The sequence below is a fragment of the Ambystoma mexicanum genome, chromosome 3q (assembly GCF_040938575.1).
Source record: "Ambystoma mexicanum isolate Mex_15411 chromosome 3q, UKY_AmexF1_1, whole genome shotgun sequence".
NCBI lineage: Eukaryota > Metazoa > Chordata > Amphibia > Caudata > Ambystomatidae > Ambystoma > Ambystoma mexicanum.
In genome coordinates, this window is record NC_090926.1 from 259988484 (window position 1) to 260003686 (window position 15203).

The following is a 15203-nucleotide window of genomic DNA, read 5'->3' on the forward strand; positions in this document are numbered from 1 at the left end:
GGAAACTGATGTTTCAAGCCTTGCCATGGGGGCAGTTCTATCACAAAAGGACCCGGTAACCAATCAGTTGCATCCTGTGGCATTTTGGTCCCGCAAATTCTCGCCTCCTGAAATCAATTACACGATTACTGACAAGGAACTTCTGGCTATCAAGTCTGCCTTTAAGGCTTGGCGGCATTATCTGCTGGGGGCCCGACACACCGTTACTGTGATTACGGATCACCGAAACCTGCAATATTTGAAAACCGCAAAAGCCCAATCCTCTAGACAACTCCGTTGGGCATTATTCTTTGCCGAGTTTGACTTCATAATTACCTATCGACCTGGTACAAAGAACGGTAAAGCTGATGCCCTTTCTCGGATGGTAGTGGAAGAACACTTGATCAACCCTAAACCTGTACCAATCATTCCCGAACAATAAATTCTGGGTGTAATCGCCACAGAATCCATAGAGGAAGTTAAGGATAAGGCCAGGCAACTTGTAACTCCAGCAGACATACAGAATTGGCATCTGCAGGGAAAGGACTTTGCAGTAAAGGACAACTTATTGTATTTCCAAGAACGATTATACCTACCCAGCACAGATTTACAGAAAAAAGTAATCTCTTGTTATCACGATTCTTTAATGGAAGGACATCCCGGTATGGCCAAGACCTCAGAAAAGATCAAGCGCTACTTCTGGTGGCCGTCTTGGAAAAAAGATATCAGAGACTTTATAATGTCCTGTGGAGTATGCGCCCAAAACAAGAGTCAAAAGGAAAGACCAGCAGGCCTCTTACGCCCTATTGACATCCCACCTCGCCCTTGGCATACGCTTTCTATGGACTTCATCACCGATCTACCTCCATGCTCCGGATACAATACGATTCTAGTAATCGTGGACTTATTCTCCAAGATGGCACATTTCATTCCGCTCAAAGACTTGCCAACAGCAGCAACTCTGGCCCGAGAATTTCTCGAAAACATTGTCCGACTGCACGGTTTTCCTTCGGTTCTAATTTCAGATCGAGGTAGTCAATTTATTTCTCATTTTTGGCGAAGTTGCTGTCGGTCGGCTCAAATTGATGTGAGACTATCGACCAGTCACCACCCTCAGACCGACGGACAAACCGAGAGGACCAATCAAACTCTGGAACAGTATTTACGCTGCATGCTGCAACAAACTGAAAAAACCTGGAAAGACATCCTTTGGATAGCCGAATATGCCTACAATAACTCTGTCCATTCGGGAACTGGGAAAACCCCGTTTTTTCTTTTGTACGGCAGTCACCCTCGAACCTCGGAGTTGGATCCCCTCCAAGATCTTGAAACACCAGCAGTAGACTACCTGCATTCTACAATCACCCAAGCCTTTAAGGAAGCTGTTTCTCACCTTCAAAGGGCTAAAGAACAATACAAGAAAGGAGCAGATCAACATCGGAAGGAAGCCCCTCAATATCAAGTAGGGGATCAAGTCTGGTTATCCACCAAATATCTACCTCTAAAAGGGCCACGCACATTCAACCCAAGATACCTTGGTCCCTATTCCATCACTACCATAGTAAACCCAGTAGCGGTCAAGTTGGACTTGCCCCCGCACATGAAGATACATCCGGTCTTCCACGTCTCTCTATTAAAACCTGTGCAACCTCAAACCCGACTAACTAAATCTCCAAAACCTATCCTAGTTGATGGAGAACTCGAGTTTGAAGTCAAAAGCATTCTGGACTCCAAGATCTTCAAATCTAAACTATTTTACCTAATTGACTGGAAAGGCTACGGCCCCCAAGAGAGATCCTGGGAACCTGCTGAATATGTCCACGCTCCTCGCCTAATCAAAAGATTTCACCGAACATTTCCTGACAAGCCAAAACCCCCGGAGAAGCCCGGTTTGGGAGGGGCCTTGAGGGGGGGTACTGTCATGATCTCTGCTTCCAAAAGGTCAGGGTTTTCCCAACTCCCTTGGAAGCAGATCCATAACCCAGGTTCCGAGTGCCAACCAGTCCCAATTGGGACCTTTTGGACCCAGTCCTGGCGCCAGTGGCACCAGGCTCATAAATATGCCCAGTCCCAGCGCTGGAAGCGCCGGGCTCATAATGCTTGGGTGGACTTACCTGCAGCAGACCATGCTGCTTACTTGCCTGCCAGTTGAGCCTCTGATCCTCTTCTGTTTGGAACTACTTTTCCTGTTGGGTGGGGCAGGAGCCACTCCCTAGATTCAGAACACTGGAACTCTTCTGGAAAGCAGGAACTCTTTTCTTACCTAGGCGTGGCTGTGGAAGGAGACACCTAAGCACTACAGGAGGCTATTTAAACCACACCCGATGGATGAATCTTGCTTTGCGTTATTCTGCATCCTCTGCAGCAGAACGCTCATCGTGTCTTCTGCATCTGATCCTGGGCCTAAGGAAAAAGGCTCACCATCCTGAATCCAGTCTTCAGCAACACCTATAAAGACAAGAAAGAACAGGTTAGCATTACGGTCTTCAGTGACAGCTCTTCACTTACCTGGTCCATCGGCTGTCACCAATGCCTCGCGCTGCATTCCGGCATCTGAAAGACAAAGGCTTACCTACTCTTCGTGCGCTCCGGAGGTCTTCACACTGCATTCCGGCATCTGAAAGACAAAAGCTTACCAACTCTTCGCACGCTCCGGAGGCCTTCGGCGCTGCATCCCGCATCTGAAATACAAAACAAGGTGCGTTTAAAGACATTGGGGAACTTTAATACTCACGTGCCATTACTCCTTTCCACATCTAACCCAGTGGGTATTCTGGCACTCTGCAGCCGCTCCGAACTTGTACCTGCAAAATAAAAAGACAGTTAGAGCGCATCGTGAAGCAGGCAACAAGCGCTTACTTACGTGCTTCCAGGCGCTTCTATTCATCACACGGGCTCCATCTTCAACTCACTTCAGCCCGTCATCCGCCATCGCCGGAACCCTGCAAAACAAGAAACATCATTACTAAAGACTTTAAAGACATTAGAACTACTCGAAACTTACCGTTCGTGCAGTAAACGACAGACAGCAGTCCTCTGAAGTCAAGAGGCCTGCTCCCCTTATCCAGTGAAGAAACTGGTTACAGCACCCTGCCCCGAGGCAGATGGAGAGCACGGCGTTCACTTACCTAAGGTGAGAGCGTTAACCTTTGGGGTTCTACAGGAGAAGAGAAAGGGAAGAAGAGAGAGACATTCAATAACCCAGTTCCTTACTCCCATATTTTCTATCTGCAGACATCTTACCCTTCAAGTCAGACATACTGTGCACAGAGGTCCAGCCCAAAGAGCCAGCCGTGTGTTCCTTTGCAGATACGGTATACGCCCAGTCAAGACCGGCGCCGCTACGGGAATCAGGTGAGCGTTACAGTTAAAGAACGCAGCCCGCCCGGAGGTGTGTTGCTGGGAAGGGAAGAGAACGGAGGAGCCAATGTTCAGGGGAGTTCCTCTCCAGCTGCCTTCGGACTGCCTCGGAGCTCCTTGGCTAACACTGGAGTTACCGGAGACTGCCGGTAGGACAGGGTGGCCTTCAGAGCAGACAAGGGAGGCTCTGCCTCCAACATATTAAAACACTGAGGGACTGAATCCAGAGCTGCAATGCCCAGAACAGCATAAAGGACGCTGATGGTTGCCCTGAGTTGGAGGTGTGAGTGGCCTGGGCAGAGTGTGGGCTGAAAATGGGTGGATGCCCCCAGAAATGCTGAGATTCTGGACCCAATAAGGCCAATAGAAGGTCCCGACTGGAGATCACAGGTGACTGACATTGTGTGTGGTGCTTGGCACCCACAGTAGATGGCCCAGGGGGCACGGCTGGACGCCAGATCCCAGAGAGCCTACGACAACCAGAATGAGGCCCAACCCGCAGTAGGGGCCCCAACGGGGTGAGTGCCCAAGTCTGGGGGTGCTCAAGGGCACCACAGAGTGGAGGTGGGCTGGAGGTTGTCCCCCCGAAGCCCAGGGGGGAGATCAGAGTGGCCCCCCGGAACCAGCAGTGAGGGGTACTCTTCTGGCAACCAAGAAGCAGAAGGGGAAGTAAAGGCCAATGGCGGGTCGAGGGCGTTGGGGGACATATCAAAAGCAGTGCCCGACAGAGGTGGGTTGGCCGGATGGAGGCGACCAGAGGCGGCCGCTACACCTGAGGAGTTTTGAGGCGAGTGGACTGGGAAAGGACACAGCAGGCGCCTACAAGACACTGAAGGGCCCCACACCCAAGGGGATACAGGAGAGGACACAACTGAATGAGAGGGATAGGAACCCTTGTGTAATACCGCTACCAGGACAGTGGGGGGGGGTGGCGGTGGCAAAGGGGGACCTCACTCATGCACCGCAGAGATCTGCACAATCAAAAGCGATATCCAGGCTATCCTGGAGGAGATTAGGGGACTGCAGACAGACATAGGAGCGAAGGTGTCTGACCTCTAAGCAAGGATGGTTACACTGGTGGACGGGGTGGAGGTTAATCAGGCCACGAGGGGGCTCGCAGAAGTACAAATTGAGACGCGATTCTCAGAACTAGAGAGACGGGAGGAAGAGCTACCTCTCAAGCAAGACGATATAAAAAAGCTGAGAGAGACGTAACAATCTCGTTTTTTGGGCTGCGGGAGGGGAATCACCCGGCGGAATGGATCGCAAAATACAAGTGATAATTGGAATGATCTTGGGCTCCAAAGAAGGCGAGAGGGTAACCATTGACAGAGTTCACTCTGGCAGAGAAAGGCTCCTGCGAGAAATGAGACACACAAGGCAAGAGCTTCAATCTAGCAATTGGATAGGTGGTAAAAAAGATGTGTTGCACGCGGCGAGGTATTACGAGAGGAGGGATGCGGTGGGTACACTCCTAGCAAACAAGGGTGGGGGGGACAGGGAGGGGAAGAGGGTGGGTAAGATACGCGGGCAGGTGCGACCATTGTGGAAGGTGGAGAGGAGATTCCGGCCCAGTTTGAGGAGTGCTACTGAAATGTATACGCTAGGCCGGCAGAGGCGACAAGAGACTAGATCCATGCCTACCTGGAGTAGATGCAGCTCACAAAATGTTTGGAGGCCGAAAAGCAGGCACTCGATGAGGAAATCTCATGCGTAGAGGTGCTAAAGGCGATACAAAAGCTAAAAGTAGGCAAAGCCCCGGGGGAGGACGGGTTCACCTCAGATTTTTACAAAACGTTTCAGCACCGCTAGACAAGCTGTTCAATTCAATCGGTGGGGTTGGTACCATACACCAATGTTCCTCAGGGCTTAGTAGCAGTAATCCCCAAACCAAGGAACTCAGCCAACTGTGCCTCAGATCGACCAGTCTCCCTATTGAACTTGGATGCCAAGATCTTTGGCAGGGTTCTGGGGTCACGCCTGGAGCTGTGTATCCCGCGACTGATACACGTAGACCAGACGGGCTTCATTATGCATAGGCAGTGGGCGGATAACCTTTGTAAAACACTGCACATCATTAACACACCAGGGGTGATAAAGGATGGGGCCCTGTTCCTGGCCTTGGATGCAGAGAAAGCCTTTGACCGGGTAGCTGTGCTTTTATGGAGGAGGTACTCTCACCTATCGGGATGGGCCAGAGATAGGAGGGATGGATCAAAGTGCTATACTCCGAACAGACGGTACCCGCTCTCCCCGTTGTTATATGCATTAGTGATGGAGCCGTGGGCGAGGGGGTTGAGGAAGGTGAGGAAGGATGAAGCAATAGGGGGTGTCTCTATAGGGGGATAAATGTGTAAGGTCAGTCTCTTTGCCGATGATGCCTTGCGCTACATTACCAACCCAGCCCATTTGGTCCCCCGCATGCTGGAGGGGCTAGCAAAGTATGAGGAGTTATTAGGTTTTAACGTCAACCTAGGGAAATCAGTGGCCTACGTGGTCGGAGATCTGTCGAGGGCGGAGAGGGACTACATAAGGGAACTACCATTTTGGATACAAGAGGATTCCTTTAGATACCTACAGATGCACGTGTCCTGCCAATACGGAGAGTTCTTCCCGGGAAATGTTCTTCCACTATGGGCGGCGGTGTGGAAAGACATGGAGAGGTGGGCTACATTAAAGCTTACATGGATGGCACAATTAAATTGCATCAAGTTCCTATTCTTATTTCAAATGCTCCCAGTGAAGGATCTCAAATCCTTCTTTGAGGAAGTAAAGGCAGCCTTAATAGAATTGCTCTGAGCGGGGGCCAAGCACAGTATCTGCTATGGGACATTGGTATTGCCGAAGGAAAAAGGGAGAGTGGGGTTCCCAGATCTCTATACCTACTACAGGGCTACCCAACTCTTCGTGCTGGTGGATCACGTGGATCCGCACACCAACAAGCAATGGGTGCAGCTGGACAATTCAGTCCTGGCCCCAGTATCTTTAGAGGAATGGATTTGGGTACCTATCTCCCGCATCCCGAGAAGAGTGCTGTGTCACCTGGTCCTTGAAGTCCTGTGGTCCCTATGGATGGGGGGTGGAGAACAGGTGGCTATCCACATCGCGGTCACCTTTCAGCTGTATCTGGGGCCCACCCTTGAGGGTGTTCCAGCTTCGGTATGAGGCAGGGTTGAATTGGGCTGGTCAAATGTGGGAAGGGGGGGCTCTTTATCGCACTGGGAAGGCTTGAGGAGTGTTTGAGGGTGGAGCAACTCTTAGTATTCCATTATCTCCAGCTGAAGGGGGTGTTGACGGAAGGGTCGTGGTGGATAACCTGAGAAGGGGGTTGACGGACTTTGGGAAGCTCCTGTTTTTTTTTCAAACTTTATTATTATTATTTCAGAAGGCCAAACACACAAAGGAATAACCAAAGCCCCCTACCTCCCTCCACTCGAACCCCCAAATGCAGACTCACAACTTTGCCATCCCAGAGCATAACCCATTCAGTGTCCATTTTAATACCCACTTTAGCCGACATTACACTGTCTGATGTTGCCCATCAGATACACCGGACATTCCCCAATAGTGTGTATATTCCGCCACCCTCTCAGTCGTCTAGAGCCGAATCAGGGGAGCAAACCGCCCGGGCCATATCCATTCGGTATTGTCTATAGGGGGTCCAGTAATCAACGGCCGACTTGCACTTGGAAGTGTAGAAGCGTACATGGTTTCCCGTCGTTCACATAAGTCCATACAGTCCAGCCATTTAGCGACGGTGGGGGAGGATGCTTTCCCCCATGCTCTAGCCACAAGATATCTAGCTATCACAGATGCCATACCCAACAGCCTCCTCCCAGTATGAGTACCCCCTTCAATCAATGTCAAGAGCTACACTTCAGGAAAGTATTCATACATTGATGGCGACATCAGCGACATGGCCTCTTCAATATTCCCCAGAAAGTCCTAAGTCTTGGGCAGCTCCAACACACGTGATAGAAGTCCGCCCTCTCTGACCCACATCTTTTACATGCCGAGGAACGCTCCAGAAAGCATTTACTAAGAGTGAGCGGAGTGTGGTAGGCCTGGTGTATGTACTTGTAATGGATGAGCCTACAACGGGAGTTCAACGAGATATGCCGCGTTTGTGAGCAAATATGCGTCCATTGCTCCTCCCCCAGAACCTTCCCAAGAGCAGCCTCCCAATTGATCTTAACCGAGAGTTCTTGCGTCACCCTCCCCTTCCCTCCCTTACCAGCTTATAGATAGTAGATACTACCTTTACAGATGTTGCTGGGCGAACTATAGAGCATAAAGTAGGTTGACGACGCGGAGCTTGTGGAAAACTCTCCATTTAGCCTTAAGAATACTCTGCAGCCTATAGTACTGAACCAAGGTCACTGCATCCGTGTCACTTCTAGCCACAAGTTCATCCCACAGTATAAATCGCCCGTCTAACACCAAGTCCCCCAGGGTTTGCACTCCAAGCGCCTGGAACTGCTCCTTAAAAGATCTCTCAAACGTAAGCGGGATCCCTATTACATTATACACTGGCAGCTCAGGCACACAATGCGGATCAGATGGCAGTAATAAGATGATCTTTTCCCAGGCGCTACAGGTAATCTCCACTGGCTGAACATCCCCCCCTAGGCACTGCGTCCCTGTTGCGCCACATCATACCCAAAAGAGTGGATGATGAGTCAGAGCCTTAGCCAACCTAGCACGCGGAACCGACATTGTCCAGGGGATCCCAACCAGATATATATTGCACCTGTGCTGCTAAATAATAAAGATATATATCACGGTATTCCAAGCCCCCTCCACTGTACAGTCTAGTGAGAGTAGCATACATGATCCTAGCCTGCTTGCCCACCCAAACCAATTTTGTCATTAATTTCTTAATACGAGCCCAATAACTAGCAGGAGGCAATATCGGTACGTTATTATACACGTAAAGAAATCTGGGCAGTATCACCATTTTCGCCAAGGCAATCCGGGCGGCCTGCGACAAAGGGAGCCGGATCCACATCTCCACTTTCTGTTCCAAGACCTCCAACGCACAAAGGTAGTTATCTTTATATAGCTTCTCCTTGACCAAGGACAACATAATACCAAGATAACGGATACCATCCGGACACCTCCGAAATTCTTCGCTCACATCCGCCCTCCGAACCACCGGAGTCAGAGGAAGCACCTCCGACTTCTCCCAATTAATCCTAAGGCCAGATAGTTCCCCAAACCTAGCCACTTCCTGCATCAGTGGGGGCAAGTTCTGTTGCGGATGCTTAACATAGAGTAGAACATCGTCGGCATACAAAGATATAACAGGCAGGTGCGTGTACGCATGTATACCCCTCTGGGCATGAGATTCTCTAACATGACATGCAAGAGGCTCCATTGCCAGCGCAAATAACACCGGGGAAAAAGGACACCCCTGCCTCGTGCCTAGTGAGGGATATATCACTGCTGAGACCAGATCATTTGTGTATACCGCTGCCCTAGGCGCCGAGTACAGGAGTTTAATCCACTGAATAAACCTAAGACCTAGGCCAGACCGCCAAAGGACTTCAAACAGAAAAGGCCACTCTACTGAATCAAACGCCTTTTCAGCATCCAAGGCGGCCACAACCATCGGTATGTCTGGGTTAACGTTATGCATCAGGGTAATTGGGCGCCGAAGATTATTTTGAGTAGACCGCCCAGGGATCAATCCCGCCTGGTCTGGCAATACCAAGGCAGGCATATGAGGAAGTAACTGCCTAACAAGAACCTTGGCTAGGATTTTGTTGTCTGTGTTCATAATCGAGAGCGGTCGGTAAGATGATAAACGCTGGGGGTCCTTCCCGGGCTTCAACAGTACAGTGATCAGAGCAGATCTGGTGGACTCAGGAAGAGTACCGCTGGCCATAGCACCGTCATACATAGCCAGGAGATGGGGAGTAACCAAGTCTATGTAGGCCTTATAAAACTCAGCCGTTATACCATCTATACCCGGAGCGACAATATAGCCTCACAAACCTCTTCTTCCATGATAGGCTCGTTAGGGGCGCCACCCTGTTCTGGATCCAGCCAGCCTAAAGCCACTTCATCCAAATACTGCAGCAACGCATCGTGCCCGAGAATGGGCCGTGATTTACATAACTGTTCATAATACCACCGGAACCTCTCATTTATCCCCGCTACATCCCGTATACAACCCCCAAAACCCCCCTGTATTTCACTTATACAAATGGAAGGACGCTCTTTCCGAATAGCCCATGCCAGTGTCTTACTAAGTATATTCCCCTCCCCACATTTCACTGCTTATATAGGGTCCCCCAGGTATCTATCCTCCTGCAGTCTCTCCCTAAATCGCTTCAGCTCCCTGCGGAGTTCAGGGGTATTCCGGGTGCTCTGCTTCATTTCACCCTCCCTAATCTCCCCCTCTAGCTTCCTCATGGACCTTCTGATGGTTTTCAACACTCCCCCTTCCTTAGAAATACAGCACCCCCGTATATAGACTTTAAACGCTTCCCACACTATGCCCGGATCAGGGACTGACCCTACATTGGACTGAAAAAACATGTCAACATCCTTCTCAATCTCGGACCGAAATACCCCATCTTGAAACGCAGCCGCGCGGAATCGCCAGCACAAGGAACTAGGTGAACGAGCCACAAAGTTAAACTTGACCACCACAGGAGAGTGGTCCGACAAGGTTCGGCGGAGAATACGCGCCTCAGAGGCTGACCCCAACATGCGCCCGGAGGCCATCACATAATCTATCCTGGACGAGCTCCCATGCACTCCCGAATAGAACGTAAACTCCTTATCAGTGGAATGCAACTTGCACCATACATCATGCAAATCATGAGTCGAAGCAATATTATTCCATGCACAAACGCATGCGGCAGGTTCCGCTGCATCGAAATGGCTCTGTCCATATCTAGTGTGAGTGCCATAGTAAAATCACCAGCCCATACCGTATCATACCCAGGAAATGTATGGAGATGACTTGTACACGTATGGAAAAACTCTGGAGAGTACATGTTTGGGGCATACACATTCACAACCAGAAGCTTCAACCCCATTACTTCCCCTGCCAGTATTAAAAACCTACCCTCCTCATCCAATATCTGATCATGAAATCTGTATTGCAGCGACCTATATATGTATGTAGCAACTCCCCTGGAAGGAGAGGAATAAGAAGAGGAGTACCTATAAGAGCCCCAACCCGCCAAGCTCGGGGGTGTAATGCCTCTCGCTAGATGGGTCTCCTGAAGACATAATATATTCACCCCATGATTCCTACAGTAATTACCTATCAACCGTGTCTTCCTCTGGTTGGTGAAACCCCAGATGTTCCAGGACATCACCGCCACACTGTTCCCGAGGTTACTACTCATTGAAGCCAAAACCTAGCATCCAATATATAAGAAGCAGACCAATCGTTCCTGCATCAAAAACAGTCAACCCTGATGCAGCCATTCCTATACCAATTACTTTCCTCAAGCACCCACCAGTGACCAAATACCACATGATCACCCCCTTCCAGGTGGCTAGCTCCTGCAGGCAAAGTCAGAGTCCCCCTGCCCCAACCAACAACACTGATAACCCACAACAAAACTCCTCTCCCCCCCCCCTCCACCCCACCCCTTCCACGCCAGAAACAACCTACCGGCACCCGACCCCTCCCCCCTACCAACCCAACTAAACCCAACACACACCGCAGCATCTGCGGTAACTGGGGCACTGGGAGCAACCCAGGCAGTCCTTATGGCAACGACCTACAAACAATTTATCTTCCCCACATCCCCCGCCACTCCAGGTGAAGCATACAATAACCTCCCACACATATGCCAATACACACACTGCAGGATATCAAAACCGTATCAAGCCAGGCGTCATGGCGACCCCTTAGACTCCGGCAAATTCCTCGCAAATTGTTCCGCAGCCTCTAGTGCAGTAGAAAACACCACAGTCCCATTGTGCTGCACTCGCAACTTGGACGGGTACATCATAGAGTACTTTATTTTTTTACGCCTCAGGATACTCTTGGCCACTTGAAAGGATTTCCTTTGATCCTGAACTGCCGGACTGAAATTTGGGAACAGCCGTATGGTGGAGCCCCCCCATCGCAGATCCCCTTTCTCTCGAGCTGCTCGCAATATAACATCTCTATCGCGGTAACAAAAGATTCTCACAATGAAGGGGCGTTCCGGGGCAGTCTGGTTGCAGAGGAACGATGGGCCCGCTCCACCATATACATATTGGACAGCGAAGGATTGTCAAGCACATCCAGCAACAATTGTTCCACAAATTTCTCCATGTTATCAATTTTTGTAGACTCCGGAACACCAACAACTCTGTTATTCCTCCTCGAGCGCCCTTCCAAATCCTCATTCTTGGCCGCTATTTTCTTCACCACTTGCTGTAGACTGGAGACCTCGTGCTGAAGGACCGCCACGGTATCTTCAGCGGTCCCGATTCTCTGCTCTGCCTCCTCCATACGCCCGCATAATGTCTCAATTTGCACCGCAGAGTTATCCACCTTGCAAGTGAGGGCATCTATTTTAACCCCCGACGTGTCCGTGCTCCCCTTAAGTGCCAACAGGGCCTGATTCAGAGCAGCCACGCCCACCTGTTCAGCAGCCGGAGCCCGTTCTGCGGCACCCGGGGCTTGGGCCTGGTCCACACGGGCGAACATATCCATTCTCGCCCGCTTCTTCTGATTGCCCATACCTCCCATGCAGGGCACAGCTGCCAGTCCCCCGCTCCGGATCTCCGTATACCCGGGCAATCACCGTATTGGGGCTGAGCCTAAGCGTAACCGCGCCACCAGCCAGGATATATCATAAGACGCTTCCCCTGCCCCAAGCGAAGAAGCCCACCACTGCCCAGCCCCCCCCCTGGCACTCCAAGTTATTCTGCACAGCTCACCCTGCTGTCCAGGGGTAATATCGAACAGGAGGCAGTGCACCCACCAGGGCCCACCCCAGTTCTTAGGGCAGTTAATCTAGTTAATTTAGAACAGAACGCTATAAGGGCGCCAGTCCTGCCACTGATTCAGCAATCCATCACCAGCCTCCAGTCCATGCAATGTGGCAGCCTTCAGTGTCACTGCTCCCCCTCAGCCAACCATCACCGTTCCAAGCAGGTATGATAGCTGCTCCACCACCAATATGTTTCTCTATGGGTATTCACCGGACAGCCCTGCACTGAACACAGAGACATGTGCTAAATATGGGAGACGTAGTTCAGAGAATGACTCTGCAGTTCAATTACCTCCTCGCTCAGAACCAAGGTCGTAATCTGGGGCCCGCAGGCACCCAGAGTCCACTATCACATGAATATGTTGCTCCCCTGCGCATTAAGGGTCCACCTAACCAGTATTCCATCCGCGCAGACACTTCGCTACCCACCTCTGTCCCGGCAGCCAGCAAACGCCCGCGGGTTCGGAAGGGACAAGACCTTCTCAAATCTCCACCCGCACCGACCGCCTTGCACCCCCCGCCGGCTCCGCTGCAGCGTTATGCTGCCAGATGTATCTGTGTCCCCTGAGCTCACTGCAGCCACCTCCCCTGTACTAGGTGGGGGCAACATTTGGTGAAAGAAATTGACGATGCCCTATTGGCTTCGATGTGCAAAAAAGATACCCGTGCCACGGCTTCTATCCAATATATGCATCAGGCCCTGCAGTTGTTGCACAGATGCTACTACCCGCGGACGGTGCTGGCAAAGATGGGGGGAGGGCAAGACCCACAATGTTGGAAGTGTGGCCAGGCAAGAGCGGACTATAGTCATATGTGGTAGGGCTGTCATGAGGTCCAAGCCTACTAGAGAGATGTCCTATCCTGTGTCAGAGGGGTTGACGGAATGCACAGGGTTTTCGCCATGGTTCCTCCTTTTTGGGGTCTAGCTGGGGGAAGAGGAGGAAGAGACCTGACACGGACATATGGGGCAGGTGATGCTGCTAGCGGCTAGATGCTGCCTGGCCCCGGTGTGGAAAAGCAGATTCTGCCGGTGGAAAAAGAATGGGTGTGAAAGGTCTGTGCCATTTACGATAGAGTTTCTGACACATTTTCTGGACGAATCCCGGTCCAATATTGAAGGCCAGTGTGTGCCCATTTTCGAGAAGTATGGCTGGTGTACGCTGTAAAGCAGGAGACTGTCGATCCCAGTAGAGTGCGGACTTGGCTGGGTAGGGGTGAAGGGGGTAGACTGTAACTGGGGGCCACATTGGCCGAGTTGAGAGGATATTCCCAGGAGGTCAAGGTGGGAAAATCACCCTTAGTTGTTGATGGGTGCTTGTGCCTCAAGGGAAGTGAGTGCCTGAGGCATGATAAGTGAGCAGAAAACCATCTGCTGCATGGGGGGAAGGGTGGAAGAAGAGAGGGGGGAGGGAAAGTGGGGAGGGAGTGGAGTAAATGGAGGAGGCCGGGGGAGGGGAGAAGAGGGCTGGATGGGAATTGTGTCGATTGTTGACCGTGTATTTTCTGAAATGCCAATAAAAGTTCAATTTTGAAAAAATGTCCCATGTTGGTTGTCCTTAATCTATGTATTTCCACTTATGTATTGTCTCCGGTGACTGTTCCATTTACTCCCCTCCACAACCTGGTCAGAATATCCCTCAAACTCTATTGTAAGAAGCTCATTGCTTCCCATCAAATCTGATTTCTTATCTTTTGTGTGTTCTTTTGTGATCAAAAGAGCATTGTTCCTCCTGTGTATGGATAAATAAATAAATCATTTGTTTTTAGCCAGTATAATATCCAGCAAAATACACTTGCTTATCAGGCAAGTTTGTTTTCCTGTAACGGCCATCAAATTGAGCTCATTCAGGGAGCCTTTCCCCAGACAACCATTTTCCCAGTTGCTGCTCATAAGCCAGTGGCAGCTGGGGACTCTTTTTCTCTGAATCCAGTCGCATTTATGTTTCAGTATCTGGCATCCATTGTTCTGAGCAACATTCAGAATCACAGAAATAACTGAGATGGGCGCCCACTTTCATTGTGGCCTAATCAGTGACTATTTTTTTCTGCCTAGATTCCATGTGGTAAATACAGATTAAGATATGAAAATTAATGGGATGCATGCAATGTGAGGAATGGGGACATGCGACAAGGGAATCGGTGGCACAAGGATAAGGGCTTGTACAATCTAATTTCTCATATCTGGTATTGAACTGTTAGTGTATTGGTGGTTAGCCCTGCAGTGGTGATGCGCTTTCTCTCCTGTTCTTTGTTGGGAGTTCTCTCTTCTCTGCTGCTATTGACATGACTTTGCTCTCTTCGTCTATTGCAGAACCTAGCATTTTTCTCCAACCCTCCTGCTGCTACTTGGGCACGTTTGGCAAATGCACTCAGTTGGCAGTTCTCCTGCGCCACCAATCGGGGCTTGGATTCTGAACAGCTTTCCATGCTTGCTGAGAAACTCTGTGGTAAGATAACTCCATGAAGGTAACTGCTTTATTCTGCTGTTCTTCTCCCAAATCTCTTTCAGTCACTTGCTTACACCTTGCCCCAGATTTCTCATCTCTCATCATCTCGGTTATCTGCTTTCCCACACTACTTTGCTGGTATCCCTTCATATTTTCGCGCTCTCCCAGGTTTCTCAATCTTACCACAATGCTGTATGGTTTAATCCCCTTTTCTAATGGATTCTTTCCACCCACGGATTCCTCATCTATGATATCCCTATCCCAGAACATCTGTTCTCCAGAAGCTTTTCAGCCGCCAATAGGGCACAGCACAGCTCTGTCTCTGTTCCTGTACCAGATATGGCATCGGGCCAGTATATATGTTGGCACCGGGTCCCGTCACCTCACTTCCTTTTTTCCACAAACTCTGTTCGCTAATTGGCAGCAAGGTTTTCTAGCTTAACTTTTTTCTCCAAAGACATGCATA

The 15203-nt window shown here is 50.3% G+C and overlaps 1 protein-coding gene across 8 annotated transcripts in view; it reads left to right on the forward strand.

Moving 5' to 3' along the window:
• Positions 1-15203, forward strand: part of STAT2 (signal transducer and activator of transcription 2) — a 1902691-nt gene that overhangs the window by 1291944 nt on the left and 595544 nt on the right. For all 8 annotated transcript variants that reach the window (XM_069653700.1, XM_069653696.1, XM_069653703.1 and 5 more), the window contains exon 17: positions 14602-14737. In XM_069653700.1, the coding sequence (XP_069509801.1) occupies positions 14602-14737 (136 nt within the window). The remainder of the gene's footprint in view (positions 1-14601; positions 14738-15203) is intronic.